Source organism: Phallusia mammillata, chromosome 6 (assembly GCF_965637545.1).
Source record: "Phallusia mammillata chromosome 6, kaPhaMamm4.hap1.1, whole genome shotgun sequence".
Classification (NCBI taxonomy): Eukaryota; Metazoa; Chordata; class Ascidiacea; order Phlebobranchia; family Ascidiidae; genus Phallusia; species Phallusia mammillata.
Window position 1 is genome coordinate 16,108,918 of NC_137257.1, and position 20,064 is coordinate 16,128,981.

A 20,064-nucleotide genomic window follows, 5' to 3' on the forward strand; every position below is an offset into this window, starting at 1 on the left:
TTTTTGAGATCTTAACCAAATATATCAAAGCTGCAGAAAGCCAAAAACAGGAAACAAAAGCAGAAAGAAACATTTTAATGAACGTTTTTGTTGAAAACACACAAAACAAAGTTACGAAGCACGCAAAACAGTCACCACAAATTTTGGTGTGTGTGTGAAACAAGTGACACCTTTGAAACATATGGTCAGAAAATGCTTTGTCAAAGATCTTCATTTCAAAATGTGGAGCACATGGCAACAACTGTGCTTGGTCGCTTGATGGATCAGTCTCGCTCGGTTGCATTGTCACCACTTGTGGGCTTAAAGTTCGATCGAAACTAAGGGAACTGAGTCGATTATTATGAAAACGAAACATTGCCATGATGTAATTTTGGCAAAAGACAAACAGGCACACAAAGAGTCCACTGGCAGCATGAAAACCACTAGCTTCAAAACATAAAAAATAAAAAAAAGAGAAAAAAAGCTACAACTGCAAAGTTACAACCCCCCCGTAAAGGAATATTAAAAGAAGTAAAAACTTATACGAAAGAGGTAGAACATAAGAGACTTTCTTATGCTTTACCTCAAACAATGGCCAATACTCACCAATTATTTTACATGTAATTTTGACGGAAAGGAACTTTTGAAACCCACAAAGTGAAAAATAGCAGCATTTTCAGTGATGTTGCGCTGACCATACTTCATTTCATGCAAAATAAACCATCGCCAGTTGTTAAAGTCCGATCAAGTGTGCTGGTAATACACAGATAATTACGTTTGACAGCAATGCATGCAAATTTGTTTGATATTCTGACAGGGTACACCGAGAAGCACTAGAACATAACCGGCAAGTTAACAGCTCCTTGTGACACAAGCTTTTACTGGTCCGAGCTAACAAATGTGGTTATGTGACTAAATTAATGGCATGTGGGACAGTTAGTAACTAAGATACACATCAAATTGTTCAAGGTTGTTTTTGTACAAGCAGTTGTGGTTGTGTCCATTTCTTTAATTGGTGACAGGGGGTGGTGCGATGTTGTTGGGTCGCATTTTTCCAACTCTTTCAGCCTCTTTTGCTTTGACCAGAAGCTCACGAATTTTGCGCTGCGCTGACTGAATTGCAAAGAAATGACCAACTATTTTGACTGGAACCTCCTCCAAGCCTTCTGTTTCACTTTGACGAGGTATCACAACCTCAGAGCTGGTGAGCCGTTGCAACTCACGCACATTATTGCCTCCTTTGCCAATGACTCGTCCAACTATCGATGCTGGAATGGTCATCTCTGAAGTAAGCTTTTCATCTTGCTCATTAAAAAAACCTTCCTGCTTCAATTTGTCAAAAATGCAGAACTGTGACTTCCACTGGCCCTCCGGATTTCCCATGATGGTAACTCTTCTTTGTTTTTCATCATCACCCTCCTCTGGTGGAACAATTTTGATCGAAGCATTAGCAATGCGGGAGATATTGCGAATGTGGCTGCCTTTGGTTCCAATCATGGCCCCAACAGATTCAGATGGAATATACAGGGTACAGGTTTCACTTTCCTGTCCTCTACCTTCACCATTAAACCCTGGAGTATTGCGGTATCCTGGGGCATTCATGTAGTTGTTGTTCATGCCATAAATAGGATCGCGTTGTGGATAACCTCCATGGAGCCCAGGAAACATGTTAAGTTGGTTCATGTTCAAGCCTGGGTAATGTTGGGGTTGCTGGTAAGCAGCCATCATGTCATTTTCATAGCAGGATCGGAGTTTTTCCATAAGCAGCACTTCTGCAGCAGCACATTTTTCATTGTCACCATAAATCGCAATGGTACGCTCCACGTTGTATTGTTGCATGTCAGCCATACTATTGGAGATAGCAATTTTAGCATCAACTTTTTCTTGAATTGCTTTGAGGTTGCGACCTTCTTTGCCTATCAAGCGACCAATTAAAGAGTTGTGAGCTAGAATTTTCAATGGAATTTCATTATCATCCCATGTTCCAGCAGCCATTCTGGCATTGCGATCCTCTTCACGAACTATTTCCAAAATAGCAGCAACAGCAGCTCCACATGCTTCAGTGGATCCATTAATGGTTATAGCCTTTTCTGTAGCACCAGGGTTGTCCTTGCGGTGGACGTCGATTCGCGCATGTGTTTTCTGTGTGATTGCCCGAATAGATTCACCACCCTTTCCAATAATAGCTCCCACTAACTGGCTGGGAACTAACATTCGTGTGGGTAACTCTGGGACACTTTTTGGTCGGTTGGCATAATTTTGGTTGTTATTAAATGGGCCGTTGTGAAAATTGCCACCATTGCTAAAGCGTGCTCCTCTATTTTGACGAATGGCATCATATGAATCCGGTAGCAGAGTGACTTTCAGAATGCTTCCCTCAACAGATTTTCCATTGAGATCACGGATTGCTGCTTGAGCCTCCGCACGCGTGCTGTAGGTAACCTTTACAGTGGCTGTATCAGATTCTGTGGAGACCTGCTCACAGTTGTCAACGGTTCCAAACTCGGCAAGTAGCTTGTCAAGCTCTTCCCAGTTAAGATGCGATGGAATGTGGCGGACCTGAACCTTTCTGCTGCGAGAGCCGCGTGGAACCGAATGCTCCACACTCATTTCTTTGCCCCCGTTAAACGCAAAGCCGTTCATATGCTCGATTGCGCGGTCCGCGGCAACTGGATCTTTGCAATCGGCGAATGCAAAGCCTTTTTGGTTGACAACCACGCCGGTCAGTTCTACGTTACAATGCTCCATAAATGCGTCGCAGAGTGACTGTTGTTCGATGTCTTGCGGCAAGTTTCCGATATAGATCTTATTCATGTTGACCAATATGACTGGGTTATAGACTAAAATGACGAACTGCAAATACCTCGCTTTCCTGTTTCCAGTTTTTTCTGAACTGCAGCTCAACGTGGTTGACTTCCGAAATACTCACCTTTGACCCGAAGTCCCGCGTGTATGGTGTTTGACGTAATAATTCACAATTTTTACAAAACAAGATTTTAAATTGAGTTAAATCAGCTGCAGCAGACATAGGAGCAGCATAATCTGTAACTTTTAGACTGAAAACTACATTTAAAACACTAAAAAACTAAAACTATAACATATTTTACCACTTCTATTTTGTTCCAAACGTGAGTGTAAACTGCGTTCAAAGACAACTTTATCAATCAAAGAACAAAACATGGTTAAGAAAACTGTTGCATTTATTTGAAAATATTTTTTAAATCATTTCATTGATTCGGGGCAGAATCGTGCTTGTTTGGTTGATAAGATTTTGAGCACATGAATCCAAGTGAATTAAACTTCCCGCGATTTTTGCTGCCATATTTGGGACTTATCAACAAAACACGTAGTTTGGAGTTTGCCCCATGTTTGTCGTTGAAAAGCAATATTGTTTGCCATCATTTGGGAAAGGTATGATATTAATGTGTAAACTGTACCACTGCCGTATTCCTGGACTACCACACACATACCTATGCTTTATTGCTGCTATTTAAAAATAAAAATTTAGCGCGGTTGCGGTATCGTAAATAAACGTGCCGTGGAGTTAACGTTGGTTTGTAGAGCTAGTAAAAGCTATTGTTTACATTGCAAAGCGTCATTTTTTTGCTGTGCAAGTAAGTATCCGGTAAAATTCTTGTATGACAAATTGGTATTTGGAAATACTCATGCTGTAATTCAATTACAATTCCTGATTCAGGTTCCTTTTTGAAATTCACTAGCAAATGGCAATGGGTAAAAGGTAGACCAGACCAGACCAAAGAAAAACTTGGACCAGTGTCGCCTTGTAGCGCTGTGGATATGTTGTATTTTATGATAAAAATGGAGGTATAGGTGGTCTTTTCCTGCTCCGATCATTGATGAGGAGGATTTTTTGTCAGTTTTCCTGCGTTTTCGCTGTCTTAACATCTTTGCTCGTGTATGAAACTTACACCAAACGAAAGATATTTTAAATACCTTTCAGATGATGTATAATTTGTTATCTAACAATGAGTTTGATAGGATTTACATGGGGTTGATGAATGTAAAGTTCATCTTGCTTCCATTCCTCTTCCGGGAGGATGGGGACGTGTGGTTTAAAGGTAGTTTAAAATGAAAATCATGTTTCTACCTTTAAATAATGATTTTATTGTTTTCAAAAATACCACATATCCACAGCGCCACTGGTCCAAATTTTTCTTTGGTCTGGTCTACCTTTTACCCATTGCCCTAGCAAATGCTTCCACGTGTTGTAGGGCATTGTTGTACGTCGTTTATGTAGGTCCAACACTTCGCAACTATGAATCATTCGAATATCTACAGAATTGCAGCTAAGGAATCTAACCAATGTTTGACTACTTTAGGCCTGGTATCTGTAACTCTGTAGCTCACCAGTTTCGGATCACTGTTTTAGGCCACATTTTTTGTGACAAGTTTATCAGACTTTGACTCGGACACAAGCTTTGTCATTCATACCGCGCTTGAACTAAGAAAGCAAGGAATTTTACAATTCATTCATATTCCATGTTAACCAATTTCCAATTTTACAGCAAGGTTGTTTTCTTTACAACAGGCTACACCAGAAACCGTTTATTGCAAAGCTGTAGAATTATGTCGTCTCAAAATCCACGAAACACATGCAAAGAAGGTACACCTTTTGAACTCCCCAATGCCTTGAGATTTTTAAACCAGGAGCGATACACGGTGGATATAAATTTGCATTTGATTTGGTCGCATTGATCAATAGTTGAAGATCATGCTTTCAAATGCTTCGAGTAGTTTGTGTCAATATGCTTGAATATGGTTCATGGTACACTACACCACTTAACGAATATTATAAACAAGCAAGGTTGAACGAGATTGCAAATATATACAAATGTACATGCAGAATATTGCCAGACCATTTGCCTGGGCTTTTAAGCGAAGTCTTCACCAACACTTTGTTGGGCTTACGCTTGAAATCAAATAGTTTTTTGCGTCTTCGCTCTAGCCATTTGCAGAGCACACAGTTTAGTTGCCAAACGATTTGTTTGGACTTTTTGGTGATCCATATCGTCTTCACTCAAGCCATTTGCCGAGCACGCTCTATTAAATAAATGTTCAATAATTATTACCAAACGGCACAAACAGGCATTCCAGCAAGATCTTGTGGTACCTATATTCTTTTCTAGTTTGAAGTTTGTAGTGAATAAAACACTCAAACTGAGGTAGCCTGATTTTTAATTTATTGTAAGAAAACAATGCCAAAATAGCACTTGGCAGTAACAAAGGACTATGGAATAATAAAAACTTGCGGACATTTTAGCTGCATTCTTGCGGCGGATCTTCGGGATGATCGTTTATGGATTCCGAAAATTCGCCTTTTATATCTGTTGGCGCATTAAAAGAGTCTTCACTTGGTACATCGAGTTTTGCATGTTCATCCACTGTGGGTGTTCCAGGACTGTTTTTTATTGCTACGTATTCCCGCTTTGGGCTAAGTGCGACTTCGTGATTCAGCTGATCGTCATCCGGCTGGTGACTCAGCTCATTCAGTTCCTCCTTGATCTCAGGGACGTAGTGATCTGAAGCAGTTTCAAAACAAGCTTAGATTAACACATCGTCAAAAGCACAACACCATGACAGCGTTGTAATTAAAGCTCTCAGTATACTTGATCCAGTAAAAAATGGCATCATCATTTCCTATTCTATATTTGTGATAGCTCGGAAAATATTCTTTGAAATCCTCTATTTGGACGATCAACTTAGTAAGCCAGGGCCGTAAATTATGTGTATGGTTAAAATAAACTATGTTGCGTGAACAATAATCATATGTAATATTTGCAGCAGTGACCGATGCTTGTCGTGGTCGCATTGAAATTAACCGCACAAACTAGTTGAACAAATCCTTGACACCAGCATTTCCTGGTCGTTTTATTTACACTTACCATCGGCGGACTCTTGTGATGTATGTTCCTCATTACAGGATTCGGGCTCTAACTTGATTTCAGGATTGTATTCTTCCTTTATTTCCCGCTTTATTTCACGATTAGGAGAGAACGATCTGGTGTGAACAAATAATATCCAAGAATGTTAATGGTGAGCTTTGTTAAATGACTTTTTTGTAGGTAAAATAGTTTTTTTGTACGTTTTTCAAGCTGTTTTTCCACCAAGTTATTTTGGAACTTAAAACCGGGTTGTTACGCTAATCTGTGAATGGTTTGGGCTGGCAAAATGTCAGTACGGTTTTGCACACAGAAACCAGTAAGATATTTTTGCATCACATGTTCCCCACAGTAAAACATTGGCAGGTTTCACCGTGGTCTACTTGTATGCCATTTCCAGTAAATAATCACCTTAATCTTTCGAAAAACTATCAGGATTATACTTACTCTCTCCGTTGCGGCGGTGGTTCGAAGTTTTCTTCTGGCAAATCGCGCTGTAAAAAGAAATGCACTAGTTTCAGTTTACTTGAAAAAAACTTCATTATTTTACCAACTTTGAAAAACATAGGACAAAAGGTGGAAAGGATATACTACAATGATACAACTTACGTTTTTGTGCTCTACGTTTGGGCTTGTAGGTGGTACATCTAAAAACAAAAAGTAAAAAACGTGAGACAACAAACACACAAGATAACTTTCAAATCGAAAACAAAGATACAATTGCGCATGTTGTTAGCTGTAATGTTTTCAGAGATCAGTTGCAAAAGACAGTTTTGTTATGATGAATAATTAAATGTCCAAATCACACTGGACAAAGCGCTTGAATAGGTTGATTCTGTATAATTTAGGTTAATACATTGCCCAGTTTTATCATGCATGAAAATTTAGGTACATGCCTAAATCACACTAGCCAAAGTGCTTTAATAAGATTAGAATTCAGTATAAACTAAATTGACACTTCGTCACATCTCATAGAATCCAAGACAGCCACAAAAGCACTAACCTTCTGACGGTAAACTGTCCCCAAAACCGCTAGGTAGACCGAAAGACGAAAGGTCAACTTCCTCCGCCACATAATCCACTTCTTCATTATCTCTCCTTTTCCGCAAAGTCTCCTGTCTTTTGCGTTGGTATTCCTCTTCTTCTGGATCAAGAACGGGCGATCTGCGACGCTCTTCACGGCCCCATTGACCTCTAGGGCCTCCACGACCTACAAAAGATGCTATTGTGAGTTCGTGTCAAAAAACCATGCTGAAATTTTGAAGCGTTTAGTACTAGGCTTTTGTGGCCTTTCATAGTGTCAGAAAGATATGGCGTTGCACAAGATCCCGGTATAGGATGCAAACGTTTGAATGTTTCCCTAGTCGGTTTCCGAAATTACGCCTCACAAGTTGAACGTAACCACAGGTACGTCGCCCTATGATGTATATTTAACAAAGCTTAGAACTGGAGATATTTGTAACGTACGGTTATCGCTATTAAGAGTATAGAATTTTCAAGTAAACAACATGAAAATTGGAAATGCACTGTACAAAGTACTTGGGAAGTCTCGGCTTGTAGTTCACTGGCAACATATGCGTTCTCAGAACAATACTTGGTCGCATCAGAAAAAAGGCTTTGGTCTACTGTTAGAGGTTTGGGCTGGCAAAACTTCATTACAGTTTGCACACAGAAACCTTTCGATACTTTTGCATCACATGTTCCCCACAGTAAAACATTGCCTGGTTTTACCATGGTCTACTTGTATGCCACAAGCGTAAAATCTACTTCAAAAAATTTTTTTTTGCAGAGCACCTCATTTTACTTGCTGCTGATCAACAACTGAAGTATTGAGATAAAGTACAAGACGGACCAAACGTGTATCTTCTAGCTCGCAAAACTTGTCACATTTGTAATTTGTTACGCTTTTAAAATCGCCCATAAAATGGTGCCAATGGTGGTTTTGACATGAAACCTGCTTTTATTCCTTTGTTCTATATTTACAACCTGTCGTTTTTCTGTAGCAACAAAGCTACACCGACCCTATTTCAACAGTTACGTAAAAAAATCAGTTGTTTATCCAAACGAAATTTTGTCCACAAAAACCCACCAGAGAAACCTCGGTCAAAACCTCCACGTCTTCCCCTATCATCACGACCCCGAAAACCCCATGGTGGGGGGCCACGATCACCCCTGTCGCGTCGTTCAAAGTCTCGTGGTGGCATTCTACGATCCCGGTCAAAATCCCTGCATTGAAAACAAAGTACTTTAATTCATGATTTGTCTTTCTTTGTATTTATATTTTACAGTCTCAAAATAACTACGGTGGCCGTAAAATGGTGCCGTCGCATTTTACGCGAACTTGTCAACTATTTTTTGTCTTGCCTTTTTTTAAGTTTGATACATTTAAAACTGCCACTTGGCTTGTTAGGTTACTGTTTGTATAATATTAATATGCGTATTACGTATAATCAATTTTCTTTGCATGCCAAAATGTTAAAGTTTTCCACAGCTATTATTATCAACAAGATACAAACGTATTTTTACGTTAAATTAAAGTCGTCATGATACCAACTTACGAACAGACACATACCTTCCGCGGTCTCTTGGTCCACGGTCAAAATCCCTTGGTGGTCCACGGCCCATTTCACGGTCCCTAGGGAAGCGGCCATAACCCCTAGGCCGGTCATCACTTCTGTCCCTGCCCCTATCACGGCCCATGTTTCGATCACGATCGTGGTTCCGCTCACGGTCACGGTCGTACCCTCTGTCACGGTTCATGGGAGGCCGACCGCGGTCAAAATTTCCACCTTCGGCTTCGAAGCTTCGTTGTCGGTCAAAGTTAGGGGGTGCACGGTCGAAGTCTTTAGGGGGTACATCACGTGGGTGTGGGAAGTCGTCAGGACGACGGGAATTTCGATCTTCGCGTTCACGGCTTCGAGAACGTTCTCGGGGGTTGGGCATGTCAATAGGTCTGTAAAATACATTTGTGTAATGTAACTTTTATTTACATGTCCTTACTTTACAGATAGACAGATTTGTTTTTAAGGCCGATACCGATTACCTGTACTAAAGTAGGCCGATAACTGATACTTTATTTGCAGTAAAAAGCCTAAATTTGTACCTTATACACGTCAAAAAACTTGTTTAAAGCGCCAACGTTGGGTGATTGTACAACAAAGTAACAAATAATTGTAATTGAAAGGACGTGCTTCGCTATGTGTAAAAACGAACGTAACTGTGTAAAACGGAACCAACCCAAGTCGTGCCAGAGCATCAAAGCTTTGAACGTTGATTTCCTTGACACCGATCAGTGGTAATACTTAAAGCGAGACACAGTAGAGATGAGCAAAAAAACATAGTTCCAAACGTATACTGTTTATCGACATACCGATGAAAAAAGGGGCGATACTGATAATAATCGGCAATATGCCGAATATCGGGGTTGATCGGTCTATCTCTAGATCACATATCCCAATATAACACATACATATTTCGGTCATTGTAGTTTTGCAACTCAGTCCTATCGATCAAACACTCACGGTGGTTCATGTTAGATAGTTTCATCATTGTTGCAATTGGACCAAAAATGTGCAGTTTGAAATTTTTTTCGTACACCACACTTAATGTAATGTATTTCTCAAAGAATGGTGCTGTGAGTTTCAACCATTTTTGTCAAAAAAGGTGTGATAACCATTTCCAAGCCGAACCAACCTTTCTTGGGCAACTTCTCTTTCGCCATCATTCTGGTTGGGAATAATTGGTGGTGGAATAGTTATTGGTTGTTGTTGTGGCAACTCAGTGGGAGGAGGAGCCATTCTCAAGTGCATTCCACCCGGTATGCCTGATACCGGAGTCTGCTGGGGAAGCTGTAAAATAAAGTTTAATTTAGTGTTCAAAATCCTGCTCTTGGAAAGCTAAAAAACAGACTAATTTATTATTGTAAATCCGTGGTTCTCAACCTTTTATGGAGCACGTACCACCTGACTTTTCTTTTTCGCTATGTACCACCTAAACCTAGTTTAAATAGGTAGACCATTAAGGCCCATTTTTCTCGACCAGACTAGCAGTTCAGTCAGATGCAATTATTGATATGATTTGAATTAAGTACGACAGTAAGCTGCTTGCGTACCACCTAAAAAAATTCAGCATATCAATAGTGGTACGGGTACCACAGTATGAGAACCACTGTTCTAAATCTTACAGAAATGGAAATGTAAAATGATCTCAGCTACAGGCATATTTAAGCGTTGGATTTATATTGACATAAAAGTGTTACATTTTAGGTTGAAACAAGGATTACGTATGATTGTGATATTTACCTGTGTAACTTGTCGCAGTTGAGGATGTATTGCATTTGGGACCATACCGGGTCCACCAGCCAAAGGCATTCTGAAAAGGAAAAATACAAAAATGTCAAGGATGGCCTTTCACAACAAGTGTAAAAACTAGATTGTACCGATAAATCGAAACATCCATTGGCTTTTTACGTTGTACTTTTTTTATGTAAACAAATGTTGTATATTAAAACAAATACCTTGCTCCCATAGCTGGGTGGAATCCTGGTCTCAGTTGCATGGGAACTCCCATTCTGATTGGCATAACTCCCATGCGAGGTTGCATCATGCCTGACAGAAATCAATATGCCAAGTATGTGACTTATTTTATGGTGTAGCCGCTTATAAATTATGCATACAGAAGTGGAACATTGTTACAGCAAGGCATTCAGGTCGTTTTTTCATGTTTGGAATTTTTTGGGGGAAAGTGATACCTAACTTTGCAAAGTTAAATTTAAAGGGATTATAAGAACGCTGTTGTAGTACAACCTAGTTAATCAAATCTGTCCAGATTAGGCAAAGATTCAGATTAACCAATGTCCATAAGTTAAACCTTTCTCACATAGCAAATCATTTGTACTGAGAGGCTTGCCTGAATTAGGCAAAAATCCGGATTAACAAAACCCAGTTTAACCGAGGCTTACTGTATACTATGTTGCAGAAATCAGTAAAAAAAGATTTCTTTTCCATGCTTAAACAACCAAAAACTTTTTGAACCTACCTGGCATCATGCGAATATGAACTGGCATTTGCCCAGGAAATCGTTGAGCAACGGAAACACCGCCAAATGGGGATTGGAACTGAGGTTGGATAGTTTGAGGAGGTCGGTCTTCCATTTGTTCATCCCTTGTAGGTGTGGTTTCACCAGGTTCTTTTAACTCAGGCCTGGCTTGCTGAATGTTGGTGGGTTGAGAAAGTGCCATGCTACGAGGGACTGGAAAATGAAGATTGCATTAGTGTAAATGGCATATACGACATTCAGCACTGTGGACCACAGGTTAAATATTTCGATACCACTAAAATCGTTCGATACCGAGTACCGGGTACTCGTCCCATCACTACCTGTGGTACACACCCCAGTGGAGAACCAGCCAAAATTTGAATCACAAGCACCGTTGCATGTCAAATCTGTATTATTTTTTTCAGTCTTTACTTTCGCTGGTTAATTTTGTGATATGAAAAATTAAACAGGGGCAAGAATTATATTGTAAAGATTGGTCTTGGTATCAAGTTTTTCCTTGTGTTGGTTTCTTTTGCCACTTTAGAAGGTTTTGCTACTTTACATGGCATAACTATATCAGTTTTTCAGTTTTTACTCATTACCAAACACAATTTACGCACAGGCTGCGACAGCTTAAAATTACTGTAAATACCAAAACAAAATGTTTATCTTTTGGTAGAATTTATCTTCCGGACAGTTTTATTAAGAATCAATGGAGCGACTTTTTGACACATACTGTCTGGCTTGACGAGCCTCTACTTTATACACAAATCGATTTTCAAAAACATTTTAACTTCTACATACCACCAAATGGAGTCATACCAGCCATCTGAAATCCTGGCCGTACTAACATCGGCATCTGTGGGCGTGGGGCCATCTGCATTCCCTGCATATTTGGAATAACCCCAAAGCCCATTTGGGGTGGTTGACCTGGTTGACCCAACATTTGGGCCATTGGGTGGATGGCCGCCTGAGGTTCTGTGCTTGGCATAGCTTCATTGGGGTTGGTAATTCTTGCCAGCTCATCTGGGAAAACAACAACGTTACCAACTTATGTGTATTTTTTCAACAAAATCCTAATTAACAATTTACTAGGGATGGGCTGAGCTGAAAAAAAAGAGTACTTGGTACCGAGCATTGCTGTTTTTGATGCTCTTGGCTTGGTCGAGCAGTTGCACAAACTGACACGAGCATTAAATTTGCATATTCATGCCCTGCTAACATATGAAACTAGTGTTCAAAAGGGTATTCAAGAACAAAAATGACTGTTTTAATAAATGCATTAGATGGTGGAAAAATGTGTACTTTTGGGACCAGTACAGATAAATACGCCCCTTGTGATGTAAGGCAACTTGGAAAGCTAAACTAACATGGAATTGGAAATGTTTGATCACAATGCACAGAGTGTGCTAACCAGAGACCAAACATAACATTTGCAGTATTTCTTGCAATTTGCTACCACCAAACACACTTAATTTAAATAGTTTTGGATTTCAATTTAACTGGTGATAAACCACAATTGATTCATAGTCCTTGTAATAAAATAGTTTTTTTAGTGTGTTCAGAGATGGATAAATAATCAGTGACATTCATATGTCCCTATCTTAGTCTCATCATAACACACTGACTAAAAATCCAAAAAAATAGACAAATTCATATATATAAGACATAACCAACCTTTCTTATTCAAAGGAACCGAATCAGGGTCCAGAAAGCCCCATGTTGTTAATTGTCTTAGCTGGTTTGGGTCAGGTGACACCGGGACATAATTGACACCATGTTCCTTCACCCACGTTGCTTTCTGCTCCTCTGGCATCTCTTTGCTTGGTGCCCAATCGCATTTTAATGACTGCAAATAAAATATGTTAAATCACAAAGAGTCCACTTATCTCTTACAAAAAAAGGTAAAACTTGAGTGCATACATATTTTTTAAGTTTTTAGGTTTGATAACAACGAACATGTATACAGCTTGTTTTAGATATTGCATATTCTCCGTAATTCATAACCTGCGGTAATAGTTGTATGCAAGGTATTTAGATGGTATGCTAGATTAAATGCAATATGCTACTTAAAGAGCAAAAATAGTAAAATTAGTGATCAGTTTTGAATTGGGCAGTGTGGTTTAATGTGTCATAGCTATTTTTATCCACAGAGAAACATTTTTTACAGTGCTATGGGACAGATGATAGCATTGGAGCTGTGTCTTCCTGTAGTTTTTTTTCAATTGTTGGCTTAGTGTTTGTCATATGTTAACTTCCTATCTTGTTGTTTTGATCAGTTTTATTGCTTTTCTGTTTTAAAGTGGTAAACTATACAGATTTTATGAATGGTGCACATGTTTTAAGAGCTTGGAAACCATTCTGGATCAAGTTGACATTTTATCAACAACATTTAGGTGCTAAGATTTATGGTCACCTTTCCAGCAAGTCGAACATGTCGAATTTTGTAAAGTGCTTTCGATGCTTCTGCTCTTTCTTTCATGCATATGTATGCACATCCTCTTGGTGGAATCATCTAAAAAATATCGCAATAAGCTTCCTAATTCACAACAACAATTTTATGCTATAAGTACAGTAAGCGTCAGTTAAACCACATTTGGTCAATCTCAAACTTCACCTAATTCATGGGAAAGTCTAGGTATGATATGTAATATGCCAATGCTTGAACTAAATGACATCGGTTAATCCAGATCTTCAACAAACCTAAAAAATTATTTGGCTAAAAAATCTGGTTTAACTGGGGTTTACTGTACATTTTTTTCTTTTTCCAGTCTTTTTTAACAATGTTTCGTTAAGCACACTTTGCCCGGTGCGAAATAAGTCACCAAATTTCAACTTACATTAATTGATTCAACTTTTCCATGTTCTTCTACCAACGCTTGCAGTTCATGTTGCATAACTTTCGACGAAATGTTGCCAATCCACAAAGTGGTTGTGCACACTGAAAGACAAATACATATACAGTCTTACTTGAGTAAAGTGGCATGGTATGCTGAAACATATCTTGGGAATATTTTGAATTTGCACATTCAGCAGCTAATACAAAGATTCATCCAATATACTGTCATATCAAAACTTTCATCATGATGTGCAAAAAACAACTAAAGGAAGTAGGGATGTGCCAAAACTGCAAATGTTCTGTTTGGTCGAGCACCGAGCATCTCACTTTAATGCTCGGTGCTCGACCGAGCACGCTCGGTGCACTATGACGTCACAAAAAAATCCCCTTTCTACGTTTTAGCTCTACAAGGCCTCTTACGTCACCGGCGGTGTTTTATTAAGCTGTACATGCCCATAAAGTACGCGTTTTCCACCATCTAGTCCATTTGAAAAATCATTCGTTTTTGTTTAAAGACACCCTTTAGAACACTAGTTACATATGTTAGCAGTGCATGAATATGCAAATTTAACGTTTGGGTCAGATTGTGCAACTGCTCGGCCGAGCACCGAGCATTAAAAACAGCGATGCTCGGTACCGAGTACTCGGGTTCTGGCGCGGCTCGGCGCATCCCTAAAAGGAAGTGAACTTGAATGAAACCATTCATTTCGACACTAAGACTCCTCTTAGCACAGTGGTTCCCAAACTATGCGCCACGGCACACTGGTGTCCCGCGAGATGTCATTAGGTGTGCCGCAAAAAATATTGAAATTAAAATCAATCAAGTAGAGTAGTAGTACCAGGTGCTTAGACCACTAGGCCAACATGCACCACGTCTTTAAGATGTTCCACTAGGCTAATTAACTATGAGAGTGACCTGTATAGTGGCTTTATGACCTCATAGTTAGTGCCTTTGTCAGCTAATTTGCTGTGCCATTTTAAACTGAAATAAAAAAAATTCCAATATATTTTTATTCAAATGTTCAAAGTGCGCCAAATAATTTTTTTCTTTTCTAAAATGCGCCTTAAAAGAAAAAAGTTTTGGAACCACCGTCTTAGCATGTTGGCAAAACAGCAAGATAGATTGGTTATGACGTAAGACACTTTTTGTTTATTGTTTATTGCAAATTTTCTAAAATTTTCTGTGTTTTGTTTCGTCAGAATGTTAAAGATGAATTTACCACTGATGCAGCCAAACTTCTGTGGTGGAAAACCCTTGTCATTTTCTCTTCTACGCTCACGTGATTGTGAGCGCGACCTTTGTGATTTCCTACTTCGATCACGGGACCGAGATCTTGATCTCCTGGATCGATGCCCACGTTCTTTTGAATGTGAACGTCTGTGTCGATGTCGTCGCTCTTTTGATCTGAAAAGCAATAACCTTCACAATAATTTTTCAACCATATACCAAGTTTATTTTTAGTTATGTCGGAGCTAGGTAGTAAGTTTGTCTGTATGCTGTGTTTCATCTGCACTTATGTGTATAAATGGTCTTATGTGATATTGAGTTGAAACTAGGTTTTCGAAAGTTTATTTGTTATGAAACAATTCTTTTTCCTATATCAGTATAGAGTAAGATTTGGGTTTAATGAGTTTTGAAGCAACCATGTCTAGAATGAAATGCTATCAGGTTAATTGTTTTTGTGTGGGCAAAGTCACTAAAGGGAATTTGCTTGTTTAATTCTCATGTTGGCTAATTTAGAGTTTAGGGGAAAATAATAATAGTTGATCATTGCCTAATTTGTCATATTTTTTGCCACTGTTTTTAGTGGAAAAAAAATTTGTAACTAAACAAGGAAATAAAACACGGCATTATAAACTGATAACTTGTTTTTAAAATTGTTAGGTGCAATTTGGATTTGGGAAAAACTGCACCTTGAACGACTTCGGCGTCGTTTGTGGGCACTTCTTTGTGAACTCTCACTCCTGTCCCTCATAGTAGTTGACATCCTAAACAATAAGTTTTTTGTTTGAAAAGATAGCTAAAATATAGGTGAGTTTACATATTTTCTCTACTGAAGATATACAACAAAAAAGTTGTAATGTTATAGTATATTTGTTTTTGTTGCTGCATTATTTATTGCAGTTGCATGATTTATTGTGCAACATTAGTATTAGTTATGTTATTTTAGGCCAAAATATTTATAGATACACACATAGGCACAGAGTTTTACAAAAATGCAAGGTAGCGGACATAATATTAAATTCAACTGATTGTGACATCACTAATGTGTGCAACCACAAGAATAGCTCGGCAAGATCACCTGAGTGGCAAATACAACAAAAAGTTTTCTCTAGTTCGTAATGCAAGAACTTACTCTTGAATTTGTTTGTTGAAGTTTTCCTGTTCTTCTTCCAATCTTCTTCTTCTTTCCATCTCAGGATCCATCCTTTGTTGCAACACTCCATTCCCGATCGTCAGTTGTTGAATCTGGTCAGGAGTGGGGAGTTTTGCAAGCAAGGCTGGATCACTGAAAATAACTACATTTTAGTAAAAACTTGGGTGAACTCATTATACTAGGGTGAACTTGACAGATAACACTTTATCGAAATAGATTATGCCAGTATTTATACAATAATTTTTTTATGAACCAGTATTATTTTTTACGCTAACTAATGGACCAAACATTAAAAAATGAGGGGGAGAATAACTCTTGTTAATATTATGTTAATTGTTGCAATGCAAGTAAGGTAATTTTACATACATTCCAGGTTTATGCTGCTGCTGTGCATTATGATTTGGTGGTGTCTGTTCGTCATCGCTATAATCAAAATCCAACACAGCTCTGTTAAACGCAGGCTTCTGATCATGCATTGCCATGTTCTGTGACAAGAAACAATATAAATTCAAGTTGTATGTATAAGTCATATACGAACAGTTAAGTTGTGGTACTAATTCCCTCAGAAAAGATAAATAATCAAGATGGATCAGTTGTCCCTATCTTAGCATCATCATTGGGAAACAATAAATAATTCTTGTTTAACTTGCCTGTGATTGTAAGAAAGGAAGGTGTCGCGATGTAGATTGGATGTGTGGGTGAAATGTTGCTTCCTGTTTTATTTTGTCAGTCCCAGATTGAATATTGTTTGCCTGTTCATCGGAGAAATTGCAGTTTTGTTTCAAAGTTAATTTTCTGATCTCTCACCACCAGTTGTAATGATGAGACCAATAGGTCGAAACATTGTGCACTGTCTACATCTTATTTTTTAACCACAATTAATTGCCAGAAAAGGGTTGGATAAATTTTTTGGCATATTCTATATTTTTCGAATTGGCAAAGTATTTTTGGCAATGGCCGTTGGATATGCATTCACTGCATTGATATTCATAAATTGTTTAAAAATTTAATAATTCTAACAAGGAGCTGTTGCAAATTTTGTAGTTCATATGTTGATAATTAAATGAATTTTAGCTACAAAAGCACAGTGTAAGTAGAAATAAATGTATGACCAAATGTTGGGATAAAACTGAAAATTAGACTACGAAGAGCCTTATTGCACATTCAGCAGCTAATACAAAAGCATCATCCAAAACAATGTCATATGAAAGCTTTCATCATCATGTGCACAAACATTAAATTAAGTAAGATGTAACAAAAAAATCAGGACATACCTCAGGTAGAACGTATTCCTCTATTACTTCTTCCTTAATTTCAACCTGCAAAAAACATACTTGTATATTCTCTTTTAACAATAGATGCAAAAACAAAAGTTTCCAAAAAACATATGTACACACAATATGTAAAAAAAATATATTTGTAAAAAAAACATCGAAACAAATTACAGGCTAAAAGCAGCAGCTTGTTTATGCACTGTAAAAGTATTCTTTCTTTAAGTGAGACACTAATGTGCACTTAAAAAGTAAAACCGTGTATCTCCTGACAACATAATGTCTGTTACCCTTTTTTTCCCAAGCCCCCTATCACAGTAAACCACAAATTGTGCCCATATTTGTTACTATTAGTCACACAAAAACTGCAAGGTGTAAAGTAATCACACCTCATCTATGTACTCCTCGACAATTTCTTCTTTAATTTCCAGCTGCAAAGAAATATGACAGAATTCAACAAGTCCTCAACAATTATTTACCAGGCCAAATTTACCTGTTCCGAGCCTTTAACTTGATGAAGGAGGTCTTGGAGTTGGTTTTGCTGCGAAGAAGACAGAAGACCAGCTAGACTCTGAACTTTACTTGAATCAGGATTGGCAATCAGGTTTGCAAGAATGTTAGTCAGGTTAGCAGCATCTGCACCTCCTGGTTTCTGTAACATTAAAAAAAGAAATTTCAGTCAAAAATATGTTTTGTTTACAATATTTAGGGTAAACTATGAAAATTCATGAACTGAGCAAATAATTGTAGCTTTTTCAAAGAAACCTAACAAACTACTTTTAACCAGTCAAGATGCACCTAAATTATAACTGGGATCAGCCTAAAGTGTCCATGCAGACCAACAATCATGCTCATATATAAATCACAGTATGCCAGGCCCACTGAAGGCGTTATACTGAATCAGCCTGTCACCCAGCATTCCTATGTGGCATAAAGTGGGCTACAAAAATCTAGCCCATGGTAAGATTCAAACTTACATACCATGATTGACAAACTTCTATTGATTGTTTTCTTTAATAATGCAGTGAAAAATGTTAACTAGGAGCAGTTCACACCAGATCAGTATCAAATGTCTGACATTGCAGCAACTATTACAAAATTTATAAAATATGTATAGATTCCCAGGGCAATCAAAATTAGCATAAATTGTGTGATAAGTAGTAGAATGAATAGAACACTTCCCTATCTATAGTGTTTACCTCTACTTTAACACTGGTTACACCAGAGGCACCAGCAGATCCTCCAGGAGTAGGTGCTCCTCCCATCACCATAAGTTGTTGAACAATCTCAGGTGGAAATACATTGTTCTTCTGCCACAAGTTTAAAACTCGCAAAACGCGAGGCTGAAAAACATTTAAAGTTTAAAATATACACCTTTTTGTGCAGCCAATTAGCTAGCTGGAAATTTGGGATAATGTTTTATTAATGTAGAAGGTCAACTTCTTGACTTACATGTGAAAATTTAGTATCTAATCTTGAAAAAAAAACAGAATAAAGGAAATGGTGGTCTGCATAGTATAGCAGATGCACGCCTAAGTGGTTTTTGAAAGACAAATTTTGCATGCCCTTTTTTACTCCAAAAATTAGCAAAAAGTGCACACAAGACATAGTGTCTGCAGGTCTCAGATCTCATCTGGAAATGTCATATTTCGCAGACTGGGTTAAAGAAATCATTGTTTGCAGATTTACCTTATCTTCTGATGGGCACTTGTAGATGTGTTGAAATGTGGTGAGAATGTTTTTGCATAGTCTAGGCATGAACACATCTTTTTCTGGACCAAACTGATGTCGGGACTGGCGGACAACTGAATCGACCACATAAAGACCAGGCACTTTATACTCTGGTCGACACTGTAAGAAACACAAGTTATATTTATAAACAGTCTTTGTTACAATGCATATTTATAACATGTAGTAATAATTGGTGAGTGTAAATTAACAATTAAAAACATCTTAACACCATACAGCTCCAAATAAATGGTTTGATGAAAAAAATCTGGCAACATTGTTTGCAAGGGTCATCAAACAATTCAATAAATACTACATGCCACTTTCACGTACCTTTTGGATAAATTTTTCAACACTTTGCACAATGTGTTTATAAAACTTTATTCCCTTGATTGCCTTCTTTGTCAAGGTTGTCATTTTGGCCCTTGAGATTGGGGGCTTCGTTTCATAGATGCCAGAAAGCTAGATAAATACAGAAATTTAACAAACGATTGGTTTTTTGCCTTGAAATTTGTTTCTTTTAATTCTAAAGCATACCTCTTCATTAAATGATTTGACAGCTTCCATGGTGCTGATTGGGTGTCTGGAAAAACAAAATCTTGTTGAAAATGCCAAGGTGATAAAAGTTCACATCATAGAACAGCTTTATACTTAATAGCATCGAGCCATACGCTGTTTACAAACCCGCAGACATAGGCTGCAAAATTACAACGCGGTTGCACCTGTCAAGTATAAAAACAAAACACTTACCAACGTCTAATCCAGAAAGTAATTGTTTCGTCGCCTTTTGGTGGATCTAGACTGATTTTCGTAACTAATTCATGGTTAGTTTTCGCGATTAACACAGAGTTAAAACGATAAACCAAAGGCACACAACACACGGACCTGAGAACCGCTTAGCTTTGTGACCTTTCAACTTCAACTCTTGGCTT

General features: G+C 38.2%; 2 protein-coding genes across 5 annotated transcripts; both read right to left on the reverse strand.

The window, feature by feature from the left end:
• Positions 1-60: 60 nt before the first annotated feature.
• Positions 61-2,914, reverse strand: LOC145231914 (insulin-like growth factor 2 mRNA-binding protein 1). Its single transcript, XM_080096380.1, has one exon. The coding sequence runs from the start codon at positions 2,791-2,793 to the stop codon at positions 988-990; it is 1,806 nt and encodes a 601-aa protein (XP_079952506.1). The 5' UTR covers positions 2,794-2,914; the 3' UTR covers positions 61-987.
• Positions 2,915-4,530: 1,616 nt separating this feature from the next.
• On the reverse strand, positions 4,531-20,064 carry LOC145232417 (uncharacterized). Of its 4 annotated transcripts, XM_080097030.1 has the most exons (29): positions 19,883-20,064; positions 19,670-19,715; positions 19,466-19,594; positions 19,094-19,255; positions 18,604-18,747; positions 17,898-18,056; positions 17,794-17,835; positions 17,408-17,452; positions 16,784-16,885; positions 16,500-16,618; positions 16,113-16,265; positions 15,670-15,744; positions 14,976-15,160; positions 13,757-13,857; positions 13,333-13,431; positions 12,594-12,765; positions 11,721-11,942; positions 10,917-11,129; positions 10,396-10,486; positions 10,181-10,250; positions 9,573-9,727; positions 8,452-8,832; positions 7,969-8,105; positions 6,883-7,089; positions 6,489-6,526; positions 6,327-6,373; positions 5,883-5,998; positions 5,254-5,519; positions 4,531-5,040 (listed from the first exon to the last, which is right to left on the reverse strand). In XM_080097030.1, the coding sequence occupies exons 2-28, from the start codon at positions 19,697-19,699 to the stop codon at positions 5,257-5,259; spliced, it is 3,657 nt and encodes a 1,218-aa protein (XP_079953156.1). In that variant the 5' UTR covers positions 19,700-19,715; positions 19,883-20,064; the 3' UTR covers positions 4,531-5,040; positions 5,254-5,256. The 4 variants fall into 4 exon arrangements, with proteins under 4 accessions (XP_079953156.1, XP_079953158.1, XP_079953155.1 ...); XM_080097032.1 differs by lacking the exon at positions 4,531-5,040 and having other exon boundaries at positions 5,164-5,519; positions 11,739-11,942; XM_080097029.1 differs by lacking the exon at positions 4,531-5,040 and having other exon boundaries at positions 5,164-5,519.

Coding starts and splice junctions, on each gene's coding strand:
- LOC145232417 (XM_080097030.1), bottom strand. CDS start 19,699: ATGGAAGCTGTCAAATCATTTAATGAAGAG. Junction 18,057..18,603: donor TAACCAGTGTTAAAGTAGAG/GTAAACACTATA, acceptor TTAATGTTACAG/AAACCAGGAGGTGCAGATGC. Junction 6,374..6,488: donor CAAACGTAGAGCACAAAAAC/GTAAGTTGTATC, acceptor TTCTTTTTACAG/CGCGATTTGCCAGAAGAAAA.
- LOC145231914 (XM_080096380.1), bottom strand. CDS start 2,793: ATGAATAAGATCTATATCGGAAACTTGCCGCAAGACATCGAACAACAG.